The sequence below is a fragment of the Accipiter gentilis genome, chromosome 8, assembly GCF_929443795.1.
Source record: "Accipiter gentilis chromosome 8, bAccGen1.1, whole genome shotgun sequence".
Lineage (NCBI taxonomy): Eukaryota > Metazoa > Chordata > Aves > Accipitriformes > Accipitridae > Astur > Astur gentilis.
Window position 1 is genome coordinate 41,357,906 of NC_064887.1, and position 23,411 is coordinate 41,381,316.

General features: G+C 40.0%; 1 protein-coding gene across 3 annotated transcripts in view; it reads left to right on the top strand.

Moving 5' to 3' along the window:
- The window catches only part of KDM4B (lysine demethylase 4B), a 95,422-nt gene that overhangs the window by 58,088 nt on the left and 13,923 nt on the right, over positions 1–23,411 (top strand). The window contains exons 9-18 of one of the 3 annotated variants that reach the window (XM_049807566.1): positions 1,482–1,678; positions 2,177–2,209; positions 6,259–6,428; positions 12,044–12,561; positions 14,102–14,222; positions 17,464–17,642; positions 18,809–19,031; positions 21,695–21,771; positions 21,962–22,017; positions 22,501–22,609. In XM_049807566.1, the coding sequence (XP_049663523.1) occupies positions 1,482–1,678; positions 2,177–2,209; positions 6,259–6,428; positions 12,044–12,561; positions 14,102–14,222; positions 17,464–17,642; positions 18,809–19,031; positions 21,695–21,771; positions 21,962–22,017; positions 22,501–22,609 (1,683 nt within the window). The remainder of the gene's footprint in view (positions 1–1,481; positions 1,679–2,176; positions 2,210–6,258; positions 6,429–12,043; positions 12,562–14,101; positions 14,223–17,463; positions 17,643–18,808; positions 19,032–21,694; positions 21,772–21,961; positions 22,018–22,500; positions 22,610–23,411) is intronic. The other 2 variants (XM_049807567.1, XM_049807569.1) reach the window with 2 other exon arrangements.

The following is a 23,411-nucleotide window of genomic DNA, read 5'->3' on the forward strand; positions in this document are numbered from 1 at the left end:
CCTGCCGTTCTTTGGCCAAATTGCATTTCCAGCCTTTCTGTCCCTCACTATTTTTCATTAAATGAATTGAGTTTTCCTGAAAGTACCTGTCCATAAATACTCCTTCCCACTCAGCACACTCGGGTTATTACTGCTTCCCCAGTCAGAGCAGCAGAAGGTAGCTAGCGGTCTTTGCAAAAAGAAAAACAGGAGTTGGGAGGGAGGTGAGATAGCCGAGAACTGTACAGAAAAATTCTCTTCTCTCAGTGGCTTAACTATGGCCATAAATCTTTTAATAATGGTAGTGAAAAATGAAAGAAGAAAGGGGAGAAACAAGTTTAATTTCATGCATTTCTGTTAAGAGAAAGGATAGAACAGTTTTGCAAAGGTGTGGAGGAAGGGTGGGGAAAAAAAAGTTATGTAAAGTGGCTATAACTACCTCATCCTCAACTTGGAAAGCAATTCAGTACAAGTGCATACCAAGCAAAGCTTTGCATCTTGGAGCAGAATTAAAAGGGGGCTCAACTTTTCACCACAACAGCAAAGCTGTAGTTGCAGCCCCCATGAGGCAAGCGGGTATTGCTGTGTTGCTGTGTCCTTTTAAATCCAGTACCTTCTCTTGAGTAAAAAGTTTATAAAGACGAGATGCTCATTCAGTTTGGTATCCGTGTCCTGGGTGAGAATCCCCTTGCTGGACTTGGTCTGTTAATTCTGTGTTTCATCAGAGCAAACAGATATCCAAGTAAATAACACCTGTAAGTAGTCTTTGTGTAGGCTCATACAATGGCAAGGGTGTAATTCCAGAGGTTAGAATTAGTGTATGCTAGTTGAAATTAATAATGCACGTTTTCTTTGACTTTGGCATATGTGGTTTAGATGCAGAATGTAGTTACTGTTGTAACCTTTTTTATTTCTCTACAGTCTTGTGAAGGATTTATGTGCAACATCGTGATGTATAATTATGAAGTTTAACTGCCTTGTTCACTAGTTTAGTCTTTTGTTCCTTTAAGGCTTTCTTCAGTTATGAAGTGATATTAATCTCTTTTCAGCCTGAGAAACTCTGCAAGAAGCTGGCTAATGGAGGGAATGTGGGTTTGAGATCAGGCTCAGACCTGGACTACATTGGCCAAAGTTATTGCTGTCTAATGACTGTAATGCAGTAGATGAGTAGTATACTGGGTATCAGTCACCAGAAAGTTTTAGCTTTGTTAGTGGGTTTAAAGGGAGCAGAAAATTCTTGGGAACAGAATCTTCAAGTAGCCTCAGAGAGTGTGGCAGCTTGTGCTGTCTCTGATTTTGCCAAGGGCAGGTAGAGTCAATGCTTTCCATTAAGCTAAAATACCCATGTATACACCAATGCAATTCCTAGCATTGACCCACCATAGGCCTTACAGGCAAAACAGGTAGAGTGTTAGTCTCTGGAGAAGGGCAAACTCAGCTGATGAGAAAAGAAAGTGTTCCTCTGATCTAACATGGCATTGGTGTCTGGATATCTCTTGCAGTGTACTTGCCGCAAAGACATGGTGAAGATTTCCATGGATGTCTTTGTGAGGGTTCTGCAACCAGAACGTTACGATTTATGGAAACAAGGAAAAGACATTGCTGTCCTGGACCATATGAAACCCACGGCTCTGACTAGCCCGGAACTAGATGCCTGGAATGAGACTAAAGCAGAGTTGAAGGCTAAATTGCTTCGCAGGTAAAGAGAAAAAAACCAAACCACACGAAAAAAAACCCAGAAAACAAAAGAGAAAAAAGTTGTGTCTGAGCACTGTGTTTTGGTTTTAATTACTAAGATTTTAAATGCTATAATTCTTAGTTGGGGATAGTTAAAACCTTTTTTTTATTTTTAATTTTTTAAGTTTTTCTTGGGTAATGTGTTCCCTCATTGTTCCGTTTCCTTTAAACGTTGTAGAAGCACATGTTTTCTGAAACTAGGACGCTGTGTGCCCCCTCGCATCTCATCTCTTATTCTGGAAGACAAAAAATCTATAGTAAACATTTATAGCTTCACTTATCAGAAAGCAGGAGAAAAAAAAAAACCATCAATTGCAAAAAGGATTTTATGCATGCCTTTCTGTGCTTCCTTTGATCTCTGTATTAATTTTCTACAAGTTTGTGGGTTTTGTGTGTTACAGCATGCTTGAATTGAAAATTTGGCATGCTAACCTTTTACTGTTGGAATCTTGCTTTATAGGATAGGAGATGAGGAAGAGGACAACAAGCACCGGTATGTGACTTCCCTCATCAACTTAAATGACTTCATTCTTTTTCCTGTCAAGCTTCTTAAAACAGTAACTCTGAAAGTGTTTTCCTTTTTCAGTTAGATTTTTCATGTCTGCTTCCTTGAAAGAGCACAGAAAATCTTTGGGCATCGAGGTTTCTCAGACTTCATCTTGGTTTTGTGTGGTTTTCCGAGATCTCCTCTTGTATCACTAGAGAACCTCAGCTATGTCAGCTGTTGTGTTGGTTTTCCATTCTTGAGTGGGCAGTTAATCTACTGAATTAGTAGTGATGTGTTATGATTAACTGGTTGTGGATAAAGCTGACTGGTCACCAAAGCAGATAGTTAATAAAACACTGCTGCTGTCTCAGAAAGTGGAACTGAACTAGAATGTTTTAGACATGGGCTGCCAGTTGGGAGAACTTTCCTTCCTCATCAAGCTTGCTTGAAGAATGAGACCCTATATTCTAGGAAATTGAATTATCATAGGGCTTTAAAGTACTCGGATGTAAAGTGTGTGCCCTTCCATATGCTCCCCTACCCTTCTTTTTTACATCATACTCATTCCTGCTCTGCCTGTTACCCAGAGTGCTTGCAGTGTAGCACACAAGCTTACTTCTTTCTGCTCTCACCTAGTATTTGTTGAGTTTCTGGTGTGACTGTTGGCAGTCACTGGAAATTGTACCATTTCATCCAGATGTAATATTCTGCTTGTAATTTCAGTTCCAATATCACTTTCTTGAATCCAGGGAAAAAAGCTTTAAATAGACTTCAGGTTTCTGGCTTTGAGTAACAGTTTAAAAACCATTGACTTAAAATTTTGATGATAGCTGATTTATTTAGGCATTCTAGCAAAGAAAAGGTAACATACTAGTAAGTGTGTCTCTTTCTCTAGCACTGGTGTTTGTTGTCTCCCAGGAGTTAGTTTTCAGTCACCCGGCATTGCTTTGGACTGGCGGTCTCATCTCTTGCCTTTTCTATGTGAAATGATTCGTCCATTGTTTTACAAATGCTGAAATAGGAACGTGAGTTCCCCACTAAATCCATGCTCCAAAAGACAATAAATACAGTATTTGGGAGATAACTGACCTCTGCAGTGTTGCTCTACTCCAAAGGTTATATTTCTAAAATGTTTTCAGCTCTTCCTTCTATAGGGAGCTTCAGGAAAAGCAGTGTAGTCTTAGAGTCAGAAGTTGGGATTTATGCTCTATGGGCAATGACTGTTTGAACTCCAGTGGGTCCCTGCATCTTTTTTTTCTGCATCTGGAGATTTGGAATCTCTCTACTGCTATGGCTATTAAGTGTTACTTAGATATCTGTAATGTTTGCACAGTGTAAGGTACTATATGAACACTAAGGATTATTTTCCCTCTTTGAGCCTATTGCTTAGCAGAGAAGCCTCTCTCTTAGCCTGAGCCTATTGCAAAAGATCCAGGTACTTTTTTCCTTATCTATTCATTGTTTCCTAGATTATTTCAGTATTATCCTGAAGCGGTTTTGAAGCTGTTGAATACTGCTTAGCAGTAGTCTCTCTCCTATGCTTATGTCTTGGAAAGACATAATTTTACTTGAAGACTGACTTTTCTCAGCAGGGTGGACTTTACTGAAAGAATGGGATTCACCTCTGTCCAAACGTCTTCACAGTTGTATCTACTTAATTTAAGTCGCTTTTTGGTCTGTTCTTCAAAGAGTATAAATGCTGCTTTTTTGCCAGCTCTCTTGGAAAATGTAGCTTTTAAACTCTGCAGAGGTACACCTTACTTCTTCTCGTAAGGTCGCTCATACTTATTTACCTTGAAAAACTCAACTTTGTTTACTTTATGGCTTCAGTGAGAGACTGTTTTAGTCTAGTCCACAAAAAGCCCATGCGAATTATGCCAGATAGAGAACATCTTCACTTGAAATGTACAGCCTTCAACTTGTATTTCTGGAAGCACAGTTTCTTTAAATTATGTGCTTTCTGCCTCTCTTCATTATTCCACAACTTCAGAATGAGAAGAGCACTGGAAAAAGATCTTTTTGATCTACTGTGAGTCTAGATCTTTGTGATTTAATTTTTGCCTGGCATTTCTACACCGCCGGAATAAAACACACACTTTACTAAAACCAGCTTGTAGCACTTGATTCTACTCTGATGCTTTCTTCACCAACTGTGGAAGGTTCCAGCGTCAATGGAAAAGTCCTACAGGTTAATCTTCTCCTTCCACCTTGCCTTTCCCCCACAGAGAAGGTGGTGGGTTCTTAGAATACGGGTGAAGAGAAAAGTCCATCCTTCTGGGTTCAGCTGTGTGTTCCTGCTAATGAACGTCATGCAGGTGTGAAGTTAACATCTATACTTGGAGGGCTACCATATGGTTAGAGTCTAGCAATTATAAATTATTGTGCATATGGATCAACTTTCTTTTCTATTAATCATTCATCTCGGGTTGAATTTTTTTCTTCCTTCTTTGTTGGTTACCTGATTAAGGGCTCTTAACTCCATTGTACTCCAAATCTAATTAGTAGCTGAGTTTCTGGGCTCTGAGGATGGAAAGCTGAATTTCAGCTTTGCTACAGTTTTGGGCCTATGAATGCAGTGTGATTGCATTTTACAGTTTGTTACATGATGGTAGATGCAAGGCCATATGGAAAAGGCTGCTTTCAAAAAAAAAAAAAAAGTGCCTACGTGCTAAAAATGGTGTAAAAATTGCAGGTCTCTGAATTGTTCTCTTTTGAAAAAGAGAGCTTGTTAGGCTTAAACCCAATGTTCAAGGAGCTACTTGATAGATCCTGTAAATAAATTTTACTGGGTCTGTCTGGGATGGAGTTAACGTTTTTCATAGTAGCACAAGGGCTTGTGTTTGGGATTTGTGGCTACAGCAATGCTGATAAGGCAGTGATGTTTCGACTATTGCTGAAGGGTGCTTGCACAGTGTCAAGGCTTTATTTTTTTCCCACTCTGCTTCCTGCCTGGTGAGTAGACTGAGGGTGGGCAAGAGCTTGGGAGGGAACACAGCTGGAACAGCTGACCCAAAGTGGCCAAAGGGATATTTTATACCATAAAATGTTATGCTGAGTAATAAAAAACTGAGGTAGAGAAGGAAGAAGGGGGGATTGGCTTCAAAGGTGGCTGTTGTTTGGAGACTGGCTGGGCATTGGTCTGCCTGTGGGAGATGGTGAGTGGATTTCCTTTGCTTATTTCTTTTTATTCTTTCCTTCACCTATTAAACTGTCTTTGTCTCGACCTACAAGTTTTCTGGCTCTTGTTCTTCCTGTTTTCCTTCCCTGTCTCACTTGAGTGGTGGGGAGTGAGTTGAGCATCTGTGTGGGTGTTTGGCTCCTAATACGGTTCCTAACTAAAAGACACTATCCAGACTTTTGCATTTGTCTTTGCATTGCGGCTACTGTAATCTCTTTGCGGTGTTGACTCTTTAGAAAGAAGAGCATTGCTATTGGCTTGTTAGTATTAGCCTGATCATATTAGTACACACTTTTTTTAGACTTCTTCATAGGTGTTGGGCCTTGTGAATTATACTACTGAGAAATCATAGACTGCCTATTGATTATGCTATAAGCATTCATTATACTGTGTTTTTAGCAACTGGCAGTTCTGGTTAATGTTTCAGAGCTGGAAGATGATGCTTTGCAGACTTCCAGCAGTTTGCCAAAGGGAAGCATGTACAGAATGAAATGAAATGATGGAATGGAGGCAGATGATGAAAGAAAGATTTGTAACAAGTTTTCATCTATATTTTGAAATACAAGCAAAATAGATTTAAAATACAATTAAAATCATTTTCACTGCAGCTTGTGAGCTTACATTAGTAATGGTGGGAAAAAGCTCTTCAAGAAACCCGAACAATTAATGGCTGCTGTGAATGGATCTTAAATGTTGAGTTATGCAGGGTTCATCTGTTTCCTTTCAGATATCTGTTTTGCCCTGTAGCTATTGTTAGCTACCTTGTGTTTTCTCTCCAAAGAAGATCCTTTGTTTTGTATTCAGCTTTTTAAGTCAGTGATCGTTTTATATATTGAAGGCTGTTCTTTTATGTCGAATCACGTTTCTGTACTTCTAGGTCTCACAGAAAAAGAAGTCAACCCAGAAGACATAAAACAGAGGATCAGAAGTCACTTGGGGATGTCATGGCTATTGAAACTGCCTTGGAAGATGTGAAAGTAAAAGAGGAACTGAAAAGAGGGACGGATCTGGAGGAAGAGGAGAGAAGCAAAGTGATTGAGGGAGAAGGTGAGGCCCCTGCTTGCTGATGGCAGATCACTTCAGTGAAGAACTGGGGCAAGCTATCTCTCTAAAACACATTTGTAAATAACTTGTCTGCTGTTGTTTATTTCTGTTGAAATATCAGTAGAGTCTTTCCCAATATTAAATCTATGCTCACTGAAATACACCATCATTTACAGCAGCAATTGATTTTTCCCCTCTCTTTAAGGATTCAGTCCAAATAGCTTTCTTGGCAGGGCTTGAAAATTCTGCCCAAACTATTACAGGTTTGTAAAAATATATATTAGAGGAGGAATATTTTAAAATATTTCATAGAGGAACAAATAAATATATTTTGTGTCCTACTCTGAAAATGAATGATTTGTGCACTCCCTTGTACAATTAATCTTTCCCCTTTTCCTCCATTCCTCCCCATTTCTTGCAGACACTGTGAATAAAGTCAGCCTTAGTTTTTTTTGTGGGATCCACAGCTGCTGCGTGAGTCCAAGTTGCAGGTTTGGTTTTCTTCAAGTCTAGCTGTAGAAGGGAAGCTTTTCAGCTTTTTTTGCATGGCTGAAGTTAGTACCAGTTCATTATGACTCCCAGTCCTTTATGATTTCTACTGCATGTGGTTAGTCCAAAGGCCTGACCTCAGCCATCTTGCTGGAGGCTCTTTTTGTGGTGGCTTTTTTTTCTTAGCTGTGTATGAAAGGTTGCAATTCTTGCTGGGAGTAAGCTGCTTGTTTCTCCCCTAATGTGTGTGGTTAAGTAGTTGATGTGTCTGATGCTGCCTCTCTTTGAGGCACTCTCGAGCATTTCATAAACACTAGTGAATTCATTTTCTTATATTGTATATATCCATTATTTGTTTAGCATTTGTAGAAAACTGATGCTGCAAACTGTTTAGAGAACCTTGATGATGATCTTAAAAGAAATCTGTAGAAGGTCTGAGAAAAGAATTGAGGTCTTTGTTCAGTTCCAGAGTCTCTTAGCTAGACAGTGTATTTTCTCTTTTCATGGGAAATAAGGAGTTTGAAAATCATTGTTCTACAGAGCAGGAGTAGCACATTGCAGATAGTTAATTTCTATTGCCCTAAGCTTGAAAGTGTCAGCAGTGTGTTAAATTGTATGCTCTTAGCTCTTGTACCAGTTTAACAATTGATGCTTGTAATAAATGGCCCGAAAATGCTGATATCCCTTCGGAGACAAGAGATAAGTGACAAGGATAGATCTGAGATCCTTAGAATGGTAGAGGAACAATAGAGATTCTGTTCTAGCTGAATAGGTTCCAAATCATACACTTAGACTACATGTTAAGAGCTCTTTAACTGTTACCACAGGAGGGAAAAGCTTATTTTCAGCACCATTGCAGACAGTGTCACTAGAACCAGACTGACTGCTTTGCAGTTTCTGAGGGGTCCAGTGCTCAGGGTGTTAGCAAATATACAAGCTTCTTAATGCAATATAACAATTAAGTACCAGTGAGTTCTCTAGATTTCTACATCCTACTGTCTGTATTACCTCTCACAAGCGTGTTACAGTTTCATCTTGAAAAAGAAAATAGCATCTGTTTGGATGGCCCTGCTCATGGCAGTTTAGCTTCTCCCCATCCCTGCCTTCACTTCCTTTTTCTATTCCTCTGGTTTTAATTTGGCTTAATTTTCTCCTTACACCAGAAAAGATGACCTTGAGAAGGAGGATGAATGAGATTTCAAATTAATCGTTGGTGGTTTCAAAGTAGGTCTTATGCTTCATGTTGGTTATTTGGACTGGCTGAGTATTAATAACTTGAGGTTTTCAGGATTTCTGACCCAGATACCGTAAGGTGTTTGCTTTTGGTTTTTATGACTCAGCTTTATATTCATAATTTATTATGTTGCTATTAATGTATTTAGAATTCTTAGCAGGTTGTCTTGGGACTTGAAATTAAAAAGGAGAGTCTTTAAGCTTTGCTCTTCTGGGTGTGCTAAGCAGCATAAAGACATCCTGTGAGTCAGCAGGTGTTACCTGCAATGCTGTGCCTGTTAAAGAGTCCTGCAGACTTGGGCTACAAACCATATATCTTACATGATTTTTTTTTAATAATGTGAGAAAAAGCATTGAGATGCCTAACTGCAAAATAGTTGTGTGTTATTTTCCACCACGTTTCATTAAATGGCATTCCCACATATCTTCAGTGTTGCAATTGTAAACTAAGCACATAATTACATGAAGTAATACTGTGATCAAGATGCCAGTGAACTTTTCTGCTGTTACCTGTATGCAATAGCAAATTGGTGCATAACTGATTTTTAGATGACCATTTGCTAGGTGAGGTTTTTACTTCAGGCAGGATCTCAGGAATTGGCCAACTGTCAAATAGTGGCTGGTCTCTTGCTGATTTTTCTCCAGTATTGCTTAAGCTGGCAATGTAAAGTCATTAAGAGATTAGACTGATTAATGGGATGGAAGGATTATCATGAAACAATGTCATAGCACAAGAGTTTGTCCTGGAGGCTTTCTGGACTTTTCTAGCATCATGTAGGAAAAATAGAGCCTTTTAGAAATCTGCTAGCAGTTGCTGCGGCCATCTACATATTTGTAGCATGTGCTGTATGAAGTTCTGATAACAACTGAGCAGCCATCCCCTAGAAGCAAGTAGAAGGTCTTTTCTTACCACTTTTGCTTTCTGCTCCTGTATCGGTCATGTTCACATATTCTGTTAGCATAGAGGATGTATAGGGTATAAACACTAGGTGTGTAGGGATTGCTCTAGGGTAATATTCTCTTCCTAGAAGTAGGGAATGCTGTTGAAAGTGAAAATGTGAACTCTGTGTTTAGAAGGATCTTTGGGATGGTGGAATAGTCTTTGTGATTACTTTATCTACAGCAGTCTCCCATGTGGATGGAAGAAAAATCCTCGAGTGCAACTATTACACAAACACAGACATCTTCTTGAAGGATGCAGTGTTGTATTAGAGGGATGTACTGGCAAAACTCTCCTGCTTTCTCCCATCTTCTGTTTCATTTTATCTCTGTGCTTGCAATTCTGTTAGATTAATAAGCCTAATTTACAGTTTCTTTTTGAGCTCGTGACAGTACAAATTGTTTAACTGAAGTTGTGGCTAAATTACTGATGCTGAAGTCCATTTCTGATTGTCTTTGCCCAATACCAGAGATGCTGCTCTTGTAGCAGCTTTTTATAATCTCATTGCTCAAAACTACAGTGTATGGTCCTATATAAGTGGTTTGATTTCCCCACCAACACCCCTTCCCCTCAAAGGTATTGTATACCTGCAACTTTAGTGAACTCCGTACAGTATTTCAAATTATCTCTAGACAAGCAAGCCTTCTCACCCTGGAAAAACATCATCGTACTACTGTTTTCCATGTGTACTAGCTCTGCTATGTGTGCCTTCCTTCAGTGGAAGGACAACTGATAGGCATTCTTCTGTTAACCTGCCATTTTGATTTGTGCATAAAGATCCCTTTCGTTTCTAGGTATATTCATGATAGTCAGGGACTTTGAATTTTACCTCATTTTTTCCTGGTTTCTGATTTTTTAGACTCACTTGCAAACTAGTTTGTTTGTCTTAATGCAAGAACTTTGTTTAAAAGTTCTACATGCCATCTGCTGTCAAATTACCCATTTAGAAGTCAATAAAGCTGGTGAATGGCATTTGTTTTGTTGTTGGGTAGAGAATTCTCTGATTGTATGGAGAGTAAATATGATCTGGTTTTGTGCAACTGGGGAAAAATCCAATTTGCTTTTCATTCAATATGTTTGTTTCTCTAAGGAAATTCAATATTCCTTTCTCGTTGATAGAACAAACCAGTTTATCTGCGGGACTGCCTACACAAGTACAACAATAAGTATTTGGGCTGGACTTGTTCCCATTTTTATAAATTAGTGTAAATAAAGTCATCAGACCAGACTTCTGGGAGATGTCGAGGTTGAAGTAACCCCTAGAAGACTTCAGCAGGGATTTTAGCACTTTATCTTATTGTGGTATTATTCGCCTTCTCTTTTCAAACCCTTCCTCCCGCAGATACCTCGTTATTGTGTGGTGGTTTATCTGATTTTCTGTTTACTAGGTTTGGCTGGTCAGCTTTGGTCTAGTCCTTAATGGAGGAGTCTGAGTAGGCTGGGATTGGTGAAGCATCGTTATTAGGGTGAATAGTCTTCCTCTGTCTTTTGTTGTCATCAGCCCTCCTCCCCATCCTGTTAGTGGGAAAATGACCTTTTGCAGAAGAGTAGTCTAGTCATAACATCTGCAGGTGAAAAACAATCTCTTATGAAATAAATTGAGCACTGGCATCTGGCTGTGGAGCATCTATTATTTACTTTCCTTTGAGTGAACTGATAACTTCATTCATGAAGTGAGGGAAGAGTTTGGGCAAAGGGAACATACATCACTTTAGATGGAATAAGGCAAGATGTGAAGGCATCTACTGTCCTAACCTAGAGATGCTTGGTCAGTGGCCAGTAGGAATTTTAATTGCTGCTGTGAAACCAGTGTATATGGATCCTTTAACAGAGTTATATTGGGAAGATAGGTGGGGGAGACTTTTATGGGTCATTACTGCCTCTGGTAAAAATACTGAGCCGTCTATCTGTTCAAGAAGTGTTTTTGTTGTCACAGCTGTGTAAGAGACCTGCAATGCTATGCAGATAAGATGGATGACGGTAAGCTAGGAGAAACAAGGACAAATGGAACGAGTGCTAGGAAAGGATATCTCAGTAACCAGTGCTGGCATGGTGTCTGTAATAGGCTTAGTTCAATGCTATACTTGATTTATGCTTTAAAGGCATCTTTTTAAAAGACCTTACAGTAGAAATCTTTTGGTAATAATGATTCAGGTATCTTTGTTCAATTCTTCATTTCCTAGGGCTGTTGAATGCATTGACACACAGTAATACTCAGATAAGAGCTATGCTTGCAAATAGAGGGAGCAGTAAATGGCGGTGGTGCAGAGCTTATCGCAAACTATGGAGGGCAGTGGTCTCCAAACTTTTCTGATTGTGCCCCCTTATCACAAAAAAAATTCTGAGCACACCTCCCGATGTATGCATATTTATTTATAAAGTCTATACGTGTATTACTATGCTAATGTATTATGTCCATTATAAAACATAAACAGAAATAGAGATTTAAAAAAGGATGAGATAATGATAAAATGTATCTTTAAAATAGCATTTATTTTATTTATTAATGGTACAAAAATATTTTCTTCCTGCACTCCACTGGGTGGTTTTGTGCACCCCACTTTGGAGACTGCTGATACAGAAAACCTGAAATACACAGTCAGAGCTAATGTAATACATTACATATTTTTTTGGCACACTGTCCAGTTTCTTAGGGCTTTAGATATTTTCCCTCCAGGCAACATTCATTTTGGCAGTCTTTCTGCTCCAGTCAAGAATTAAATAGTCCATAGAAATGACACAAGTCTTTTCTTTCTAAAGTGGGCTTCTCTAAGTCAGTGCTTAAGTACAGATGAATATGTCTACAGCTTTCTGTCTGCCTGTTCGAAGGGAAGAATAATAACCATGATGTAATATGTTAGCCCAGCAATGGAGCTTTTTGATGAAAGGCGAAAAACATTAAATGCCCAGAAATCTTGGCATATGAAGCTAAATGTTGCCTATTATCTTGAAACAGGTGACTGCAAAGTAAAAGCCCGCCCTCCAAAAGTAAAAAGCGAGAGGAGGAAGAAGCACCTTTTCCATCAACACCAGCACCATCTGCAAGCGCCTCAGCCTCCTCTGCAGCAGCAGCAGCCAGCGCTGCCACCACCGCCTGCACCACAGCAGCAGCTGGCAGAGGACGAGGCACCAGCAGCACGACCACCAGTGCTCCCAGCAGTACCCACATCATCTACAGCAGAAAAGAACTTGCCCACAGCTCCCCTGAACATTATCCAGCCCTCGGAGGCACCAGTTGAGGAAGATGACTTTAAACCTCGGCCAATCATTCCCATGCTTTATGTGGTTCCACGGACCAAAAAGGTGGTGTTTGACAAGGAGCGCATGTCCTGCCAGCAGGCGTTTGAGCAGTTTGCCACACAAAAGAGTCCAGGTTGGCAGGAGCAGACAGTCCCTATGGAAATTTCTGTGAAGGAGGAGGAGAATGCAGAAGCAGAAAATACAGAGGTCACTACAGAGGTCAGTGATCTACAGGTATGCATGACCAAGGAGGTGACTATAAGATTTGCTAGTTTTAAGCAACAAGTTGAGGACCAAACTTGGAATGAGAGGAGTCCTCAATTGTGCCTGAGCCTCCAGTGGAGTAGTGCCATGTTGGTGAGCCATAGAGTGCTTTTACAGGAAGAAATTGATTATTTTCTCACAGCTCAGTCCGTAGTTCAGTCCATCATTGCATTGATGCTAGCTGATTAATCAAACTTGTTACTGTCTTCAAAGGACAGAATAGATAATCTCTTTTTCTGCTACTAAATAGTACAGATAATACTGAGATGATAACCTGAAACAGTAGTCAGGAAGACCCAGCACAAGCAAGAGGCTGCTGCAGGCAACCATTCTGAGAGCAGTAAAACCAAACAATCCCCAGGGGAACTTTGGTTGCACCAACATTTTAATAATTCTTCTCCCTTGTTTCTGACTTGTCCAGCATGTGCTTTATGCTTCCAAGCATTTGGCCTGCTAGGTAGTGTTACCTAGGGATCTATTCCATTAGGAGATTTAGCATTGGGAAAGTTGGCAGAAAACTTTTTCATGGACAATACAGTTCATGACACGTAATCTGTCTCAGGCATCTCTTTTCCTTGGGGAGTGCTTTACTGAGGACAGTTTCCAAAAGAGGAAGGAGGAAAATGTTTAGGAATTAGGAGCAAGTCAGAGCAATATGATGTAGCTCTTTTCCTATGTGATGCTGCTGAAAGAGCCAAGGGAATGGCAAAGCACTATTAGAAATTGTGGGAATGGCAGGGAAACGTGCGTTGCCATACCGGTCTGGCACAATTAGCATACATATAAATGTTTCTAAGAATGGCTGCAGACTAGAGGGGGGGAAAAAATCCTCTGCTCTCCTGGGCTGCCATAAGTACCTTCATCTCTGCTCACTCTTGTATAACGTGGAATGTACTTGGATTTCATTCTTAATGCTGCAACACTGCTGCTTGTCTCCGTATTTGTGAACCAAAGCACATGGCAGTTGATTTCTAGTGCAAAGTAACTCACCTGTAACACGTTCAGTGCCTTGCACCAAAGAGGACTCTGAGCCCCTGTGATTAGGATGCATGCAGTATTTACAATGTGGGCTCATACACAGGGCAGTGGGTGTAGTACAATATAAATATGCTTGTCATAAAATGCACTGTAACGTTCTACTAAAATGTTTCTAGTCCTATATGCCCTGTACATAATTTTCATGCTAGAGTTCCTGGTTGTTTATGTGATTGACCAGACTTTTCATAAGCTAATGGAATTGGCAAGCTCAAAGCTGTTCTGAGGCTGTTCTGATTTTAAGAAAACACTGTAGTTTACCTTTACCCAGCATCTTAAGATATAATATTGGCTTTATCTACTACAGTAATTGGCTTGGGAGGCTTTATTGATTGCAGCCAAAAGGCAGTGAGAAGTTTGCTGTGTAAATTCAAGAACTCTTTATGACAAAGATTCTGCCTCTGTTGTCCTGTACTCTCCTTTGACTGCCAAGATATTTTGGGGTTTCCATCTAGCTTGGTTTGTATTGTTACAGACTGCTTCTGCTTTTTCAAAAATGAAGATGGAGATAAAGAAGAGTCGTCGTCATCCACTGGGCAAACCACCAACCCGCTCTCCATTGTCGGTGGTTAAACAGGAGACCTCGAGTGATGAGGGTGAGTGCACTAGCATTAGAAAAATTGCTGAACCCATTAACATAACTGGATGGCCTGAAACTTTGCGTTACACTTAACTGATAGATAATGCAGCATGTTCCCATTTTGATAACCCAGCTGGAAACAAAATTCATCTGTGGGAGGTCTCCCTTCTCACTGCCCACCCTTTATTCTCTTGAGAAAAATATTTTGCTGGCTGCAGAATGAGGGAGCATTTTGGGCAAAGGGAAAAAAGAGTTCACAGAAGAGAACATCTTAAAGTAAAAACTCCTCTTCGATAGTGCATTAAAATGAGATCTGTTCACCTCAGAGGGAGGTGGAGGTTAGGTCTGCTGCTATGTGTATAGGGAAAGTGAATTCTAACTTTTTGATTGGCTTTTTAATTCATACAAATGTTGTGGCCCAACTTTTCTTGGCAGATCCAGAAATGAGAATTAGAAAGCCTCTTAGTGCTTAACTGTACATCACTGATTTTTTCCTACATTCTAGTCACTGTGAATGCCATAACAGTCTAGACACACACAAAAAAAAGATTTATCTCTCACTTCTGTTGTGTGGTGTAATTTACCATTTCTGGGTCTTGCCCACATTATAAAGTACTCAGAATGTAGAATAGTCCCCAGTAAGAAGCTTTTGCAAGCTGGGGCAGGTACCTGAAGGTATAGTTGGCAATCCCTGCTTTCAAGGTACTTAAAACTTTATATTCGAAAGGACAATGTCTTTCCTGCTCACTTTCCTTCAGAGACTATATCTGCTGACTTTAGAGAAACTTTGTGTAGTGAGGGGTTATTCTGCACATATATAGCTCCCTTTCCTTACCAAGGATGATGCATTTGATGTCTTGCACATGTGTAATGTGGAGTGAAGTGTTGAAAGGCAGTTGAGACTAGTTATCTTGTTTTGGTGTGAGACCTTGCAACAAACTTTGTGCTGAAGGATCCTCATTAGACAGATTCTTTTCACTGTTTTGACTTGTTGGATGGTGTACAGGGACTTTGCTGGCTGACTCAGGAGCAACTTTCTGTGAAAGCTGGCATTTCTTCGGGACTGATTTACAGCACTGTTGGGCAAAACCTGATCAAACAGATTCTTCTTTTCCCCGCCAGGGAATAGAAGCAGCTCTCTGCGCTCCTTGCTTTTTCAGGGCTAATGGATAAGGATGATCTGGAGGCTGCGGTGAGGAAGAGTAAGCATGTAAATTAAGAGAATGCATATGCTACACTAAGACTCAGTTCAGACAAATTGTTAGTCTTTTCTACTTGCGTATAGCTTGCTTAAAATGTAGGAGCCATCCTGAATGCTGTGTGTCACCTAGAATCCATCCTGGGATAAGTGAAGGTGATGATAACACACAACAGTCATTTCCTTTTTTTTTTTTTTTTTTTTTCCCTCCTCTCTTTCACTCTGGATTATGATGCTGGTTTCATTGGTTTCACTGGTATCATAAATCCTTACCTGTCTCCTGATATGCCTTGACTAAAATTCGGAGAAACATATGGTTTGGTTTTTGGCTCTTGTCTTAAAATGTCATTAAAGGTGCTTGATTTCCTCAAAAGGTGAGGGTTGAGCTCTGCTTTGAAAGTAAGACATCCTGAAAGTATCAATCTGCATACCTGAGGTCACTGGTCTTTTTAAAATTTTGTTTATGCCTTACACGAGGTGTGGACACGTAAGCACATGTAGCTGAAGTTCAGACTGTAGAACATGTCCTTATAAATCTGTTTTGTTACGAGGGCCAGCTCTGATCTGATACACGCTGAACTGGCAGTAGCTCCTGGCGTGAGCAGTAACTTCCTCTACGAAGGAAAGCCTAACTCGCCCGCTGGCAAGGCTGTTTCTATTTGTCTCCCTTTCCAGCAGAACCCCATGCGGTGCTGCGGAAAATGCTGTGGTATTAGCAATTATTGTTAGCCTTCGGATAACAAGATAAACATATAGTAAGAAAAGACACCTTTTAGGAAGTAACCCTCATTTAAGGTGTGACAGAGATACACAGACAGCATGCATCATCTCAAAAAAAATTGATTAATTAAACACAATAAAATTTCCCATGTTTTCTGGCAAATATATATCAGATTAATTGGGGGGAACATTTAGAATCTGAGATGTAAACTTAGCCATTAGAGTTTTACTGCAAGTTTCTTTTATCCTTTCTGGTAACCTAAGAGCCTGAAAATCTTAAAAGGGAGATAGAAATGGGAAGGAGACTTAGCCTTGTTGAGAGCAGAACATTAACTGCATATTTCCAGTCATTAACAGTGAAGCAGTGAACAATTTGGTTTAATGTGCTGAGCTCTGGGGATAATGTTCCACTAAGATGTTTTTCAGTTCCCCTGGTCAAAGGTGTTCTTTTGGAAACTTTGCAGATTGCCAATGCAACCAGTGATTTACACTTAGTCTTGCATGCAAAATTTCTTTAACACTTAGTGACTCAGAATTCCTTAATAAGGAATGGTAAGAAACTTGGATCCCCAAACTGACATAAATGGATTCTGTGGTGGTTTAATCATAAAATGCCAAGGGCCTTTTAAAGGTTTTGTAAAAACAAAAAATTAGCAAACTAATTAGCACAAGCAGTACCTATCAGAGCTCCAGCAGAAGAAGAGGTGGTGGTGAATGCAAATTGAAGGCTTAGTGGTGTGTGCTTGATGGAAGTATCTGTCAAGCAGCTGCAGAACAGTAAAACGAAAACTTGAACCCCGGATATCTCCTGGTCAGGATTTTTGTTTGCAGAAACAGGTATGGGATGTGCTTTGGGAAGGCTGAAACAGGCTTGCTACTGACTGCTGGGAATTGGGAGCTGGCCTAACCAAACCAGCAGGGCTGTGTGCATGTCTTGCAGAGAATGCAGCTCCCAGGTGGAGAAAGGAAAGGGGAATTTTCTTGCACTTGCACCGTGCAGTTTGAACTTGGCTTCATTAAAAGGATGTTGTAGGTTTCCACAGCTAGAAGGTAGAGAGAGTTATGAAAGCAGTAAATTTAGATTCTCTTCCTTATTCTTCATCATGGCCCGTTCCATTCGGTTATTGGTGTCTCTATCTTGTCTATCCTACCCATAAAGTGGAGATTATATCCATTTAAGGAAGTATTTGAGGCATACACATATGAGGAGCCATGGATGAGTTGAATGTTCTTATTTATTGAACTTCCTGTGTTGTCAAAACATTAGCCATTTAACCCTGCCTTGCTGCGTTTTGCCTTTACTGACTGTCCATTGTTTTGGGATTCTTTTTCTTTCTAGAAACATTTCCATTTTCTGGAGAGGAAGATATGAGTGACCCAGAGGCTTTGAAATCTCTACTTTCCCTCCAGTGGAAGAATAAAGCACATAATTTCCCAGCTGAAAGAAAATTCAATGCAGCAGCTGCCCTGAGTGAGCCTTACTGTGCTGTCTGTACCCTCTTTTACCCGTATAACCAGGTAATTCCTGATACTGCTGAGATGGACGTGTCAGTGGTGGGTACTGTGTGGTGGCTACTGTCTTAAGTTACGATGCAGACCTTCATTATAAAGAAGACTCATGCAAATTTGCACAACAAAGAAGTGTGTTTGGATTTGGCAGAAGCAGTGGATGGAGCCTTTTTTGTTATCTTTCCTGGCTTCTCTGGCTTTCTCGGCTTTCTTCATTTTTTAAATCACACTTAAAAATCTTTGCACTGCAAACATTATTTCATGCAGGGAAACGATGCCATATTGGGCATGTGATTGCTCTTGTTTAGATGTGGGCCTGGGCTTCTGAATATATGCAAACAAGCAACAAAATAAAAATTTACTGAGTAAGAGCATACATCACTTTTTGGAAACTACCAATATGCTTTGGGATATGTTATGAGCAGAAAGGCAAAATTTATCACACGAATTAGTTATTTGCCCAGTTGTATATTGATTTGTTCTTGCATGCTTATAGACCCAAATCTGGCTTTGTGTGTCCACTAGGAATATGTGCCTTAGGGGCATATATATGTTTTGGAAGCTTTTTCTGAGGAAAGCAGAACCCACCTCCCCCTTCAATAAAAACTCTTGATTTATTATACAGACTGAAAATAAAATACCTGTTTTGATTGCTGGATGCTATTGTATAATGGTTGTAAGGAAAACTGGGTACAGCTGGGCTGTTCTAATCCATTGTTTTTAACTCTGGTCTGCTACCAGAAACCTTGAAATGTCCTTCTGGAGAAATTCTTGCAGAAAGAGTAGGGAAGGATGCCAAAAGGATGGGAGACGGGGAGGGAAGGTCTTGCTTTTATTAATGTTTTTGTGGTGTTTTTTTTCCTTGGTGTTTTCAGCTGTAATTTAGGAATTTAGATTTTTACAGAAGAAAAACAGAGAAAGCTTCTCATTACTCTAATGCTTCTTTGAGCTTTCAGAGTAAATTACAGATTCCTGTACAGGCCTAAGGAAGAGAGAGATGAGCAAAAGGCAGGGGTGGGGGTGTTCATGAGAAGACAAGATTTAAAGTTTATTATTTGGGCTGCGTGGCATCAGGTGTTGGATGACTTTCTTTGCAAGGGGAGTGCTCTGACTTTAATGTTAAAACTCTGACCAGGGAAGAGGCAATTCCATATGATAATATTTTTCTCTTTAAGTCTTTACAGATGGATAAAGAAGCTGTCCCAGTCTCTGTAGGGGAGACCACCTCTTTTGTCCACCTTTCTAAGTGCGGACAAAAGACCAAGCCTCTGATCCCGGAGATGTGCTTTACCTCAAGTGGAGAAAACACAGAGCCCCTTCCTTCAAATTCATACATTGGAGAAGATGGAACCAGTCCCTTGATATCCTGTGCCAAATGCTGCCTGCAGGTTCATGCTAGTGAGTGTTTCCTTATTCACCAAAGCATTTTGGGTATTGAGAAGCTCACAGGTTTCTTTGTAAGTTGCCTATATCTGAATTCCTTCTGGGCATGCTTGCTATACCTGTCACTCCCACTTTTTCCTTTTCTGATACTAGTTTATGTGTATACTCGAGTCCATCTTGGCAGTCGCTGATCTTAAAAATACACACAAATAGTCTTTTTACTGTTTGTTTTGTTGGCTGATTCTTCTCTGTCTCACAGAAAAGATTCTTTTTTTACCTTTCATTTTTTGTAATAAAGCAGAAATCCAAAAGCTGTTTGCACTCTTTTTGCTTGTTCAAACATTGGTCTGCTGGGTAAGGTTGTATTGTTCTTGTGTGCATCAGAGATTATGGAATAGTTTCTGAGATATATTTTATTAGTGTCTGTGTTACTGTTTGTAGGAATAGCACTTGATTACAAAAAGCAACATATGTCTGTTTGTTTCCCTGATAGTTATGTCTAAAAGAAGATCTGATTAATCCTGGTAGCGTGTACCTTCACTGTAGATTGTATGACTTCTAGTTAACATTTGCACTCGTACTAGGAGATGTGACGAATTACTGTTCAGCTGTTTGATCCTGACAGATGGGAAATCTTATTTGGCTTGCATCAGCTGGAATTACTTTTGTTGTTCCAATTTTATAGTCCGCAGGTCACTGTGCAGCTCAGCACGACTGTCTCTTGTGGAGAACTAGAATGCAACTTTTATTCCTGCACTGCATTTGTGATTATGGTCACTTCTGCCTAATAAGAGAATGTGATGCAGAGTGAGCTTGAGGATAAAGGCTGCTTTCTTACTTCACAAATTGCGATCTCTGTAGCGATCAGAACAGAGGTGCTGCATCTTGTACATCCATATGTCTTCAATAGTCCAGTCTATCAAAATGGTTTCAGTAGCCAAATTCTGTTTAGGGACAGAGAGATGTGGGCAAGATGATGTTAATCTGCAGTCTCAGGGTGTAGAGAAATTTAGCTTTCTATTTTGGCTCTGCTCTACCCTTGAGGATACGACAGAAGTTAAATCTAGTCTGATGTGGTCTCCACTGTCTTGTGTTTTCCTTGTTGCTGTTTGTACTTCCAGACTGTGATATCCCTTTGACTTTGCGGCAGAGAATCTGTTTGCTTTTATTATAGGATTGCAGTGTTGAGGTGTATTTTGGTTAATCTTGCAGCGTGCTGTAAAACCAGTTGGCAGTCTACTTGTTATTGAGAAGTGCTCTCACCTAACTGTGCTAGGTTATGACAACAGCAAGGATGTACAGAGAAGAAAACTTTTGTGAGGGTTTATGGGCTTTTAAGGTGTTGACAGAATCCATAAAAAGAGCATACTTTTCTTGTTCCATTAGGATCATCCTTATGGGACAATCTGGTGTGCAGTAAGTGTGACCGTTTCTCCCCTCAAATCCCATAGTTCAGCTACCTGTGGTCCTGAAGCAACAAATCAATGCTGCAATTTCAGCTTGTTCTACACCGTTTTGAGCTCCAGCAGTATTTCAGTTCAGGGTGTCTGTTTCTCTTTCAGCTCAGTTTCCAGATCAGTTTTTAGTCTCAACACCCCTGCCCATTTTCTAGGACTGGGTTGTATCTGCTTTCTTGATTTGATGAAAAGAGACTTCAGATGTGGAAGACAGCTGTGGATCTATATTATTGACTTTTTTTGACATAATGTTTATCTGGTTAAGTGGATGATTTTTAGAAATCAGGTTATTATGGCAATCTCAGTGCTTTCTGAATAACTTCTTTTAAGTTTAATTCAGTAATTGGAGACTCTCCAGATGAAATTTTATGTACAGTTTTGTTAGGATAGGTAAAGGCCATGGGATGAAGTCTGTGTTAGGATGGTGGCCAGCAATTTGTGGTATGTTTAATTTTCAGCTACAGCCTTTCTTTGCAAGCTTGTGGGAATCATGTAGATGGAATTTTTCAAAAGTATTTATATGTCTTGTCCCTATTGTCTTCAATGGCAAACCTCAGTGCTTTTTACAGACTTAGAACGGCTTTTTTGGTCTTATTTCCTTGTCTTTATAGTGAGTATAATACCGCTTTACTATTTTGGTGCTGCAGAGAAGTATGTAGGAAGATCTGGTGCTTGCATATTACAGTCATTGATGCTCTATAGAGTCAGATGTTTCTAACGCCAGGATAGTGTTAGTTTAAATACTGTTAAATACATGAAATGCATGTGTTTAGTTTCCTTGCAACATTAGTGAATTTGTTCTTCCTCATAATACAACTTAGCAAAGATGACTGCTTCAGTCATGCTAAAATTCAGTGGTCTTAACTGTTGTGATGTGTGAGTGCATTCCAGCAGTAGTAGCATCACTTTTGAGCCCAGTTCTTGCCTGAAGGATCAAAGCATTGCTATTGTAGTCCTTGCAAAAGGGGGGGGGGGGGTTGGGAATGTTGAGGGTTACCTGTGTGTGGTTTGTTTGTTTGTTTTTAGACCTGCTGGTCCTAAATTCTGTCCCCCTTCCCAAGGATGACTTTTCTTATGACTTTTGTCTCAGCCTAGACTACTGAATATAGTTATTCAAATGCTACACCTGATTTCAAAGATGCTTCTGAATTGAAAAGTTAACAAGTCAGTACTACAGATATGTTAGCAAAACTCTGAAGGATATAACTTTGTTTCTTGCAGGCTGTTATGGAATACGTCCAGACTTGGTGAATGAAAGTTGGTCTTGCTCACGTTGCTCAGCCAATGCATGGGCAGCGGTAAGCCTCTACTCTTCTGGAGACAAAAGAAAACTTACTGTGGGAATTCATTAGATACTTCAACAGAGACGGGTGGTGGGAGGGTGCAGTTTGCCTTTGCATCCCAGATGTGGTGGTGTCATTTTTTGGGAAAGATAGGCAGTCTAACAGACCTTTTTGGTCCAGTTCTGAAGGAGTTTTCTTCCTACAGGAATGTTGCCTGTGTAATCTCAGGGGAGGAGCCCTTCAGATGACCACTGATGGGCGGTAAGCAATGTTTTTAATACTTCTTCCTTCCATACTCCATCTAATCTTCTAGTGTTCTGAATTTGGTCTTGAGGCTCAGTGTAGCAGGTAGTTTTGGCATTATGGAGGTAACTGCTACTTGCCAACTTGGCACGATGAGCTTGAGTAATTGTACTGTCTTACACTCTGCACCAGGCTTCTCAATAGCAGAGGTAATGTGGCTCTGAACGCTTGCTGAATTTGGTTATTTCTCGGAGAAAAGTCTGTTCAGAGAACGTTTAGTATAATGCAAGATCAGATGCATAAGAAGGTTGATCCCTGTTGTTCTAGAGACATTTACCTTGTGTGACCGTGATTAACAATCAGTTGGTAATGTTGCCAAGGCTGCCAACCACCATAAATATGCCTTGATACTGAGGGAGTCCAAGAAATGTTAACTGCCCTCTTGAGTATTTAATTCAAATAATGGTAGACTCTGATTGGTCTCTTCACTTTCTTTTCCAGGTGGATCCATATAATCTGTGCTATTGCTGTCCCTGAGGCCCGTTTTCTCAATGTAATAGAGCGTCATCCTGTGGATATCAGTGCTATTCCAGAGCAGAGATGGAAACTGGTAGGTGTCTTTTACCTGTAGAGAGTGTTTGTGAACAAGAGCCAAAGAAAAAGAAAAAGGCTTTAACTAGACAGAAAAACATTGTGTGGGATCATAAAGTAGCTGAGATTGGAGGTGATGTTCTCACTCTTATTTCCAGCAAATGCACCAGGAAGCTGTATCATTTGGATATCTTCTAAGGTACTGCCTCAGTGCTTTGACACACAGACAAGTTGTGATTACTAGATCTGCCTGTATTCTCTAGGAGTGTGCTCTTAACCCTGGGCAGAATCTCGGACGCTTACCCACTTCACTGTCAGGGCTAAACTACCTGAAAGCTTCATTTACTGAAAGTGTGGCATGGTAACTAGAAAGAAGCTGATATATTGCTGACTTGTTCATCTGTAATTTGATTCATCTTTCTCCACAATATTTCTCCATCAAGAAATCTCTTGTAGAAATTAATAAACGTTTCTTTGTGACCATGACTGCAAGGCGAGACTCTGCAAAGATTTTAATAGAAGTCCAGCTACAACTTGTTATTTAGTTGCATGGCCTCATCTGAGGGATTAGTAATGGATGATTCATTAGCTCAGAGCAATTAATCTTAATGTTAGTTAATGCCCCATCACTATAGTGTGTTATTGCAAAATAAATTGTGCTTTTGCTGCTTTTTTCATCCAGAAGTCAGCTGGGCGACAGTTGGGAATGTGGTATGGAGGAAGGTGATGTAGCAGTGATACATTGGTTAGCATTGATGTATTTGTTAACTGTGCAGCTATTTAGTACAGGCAGCCCAGCCAGGGCCTGGATGAGAGATTAG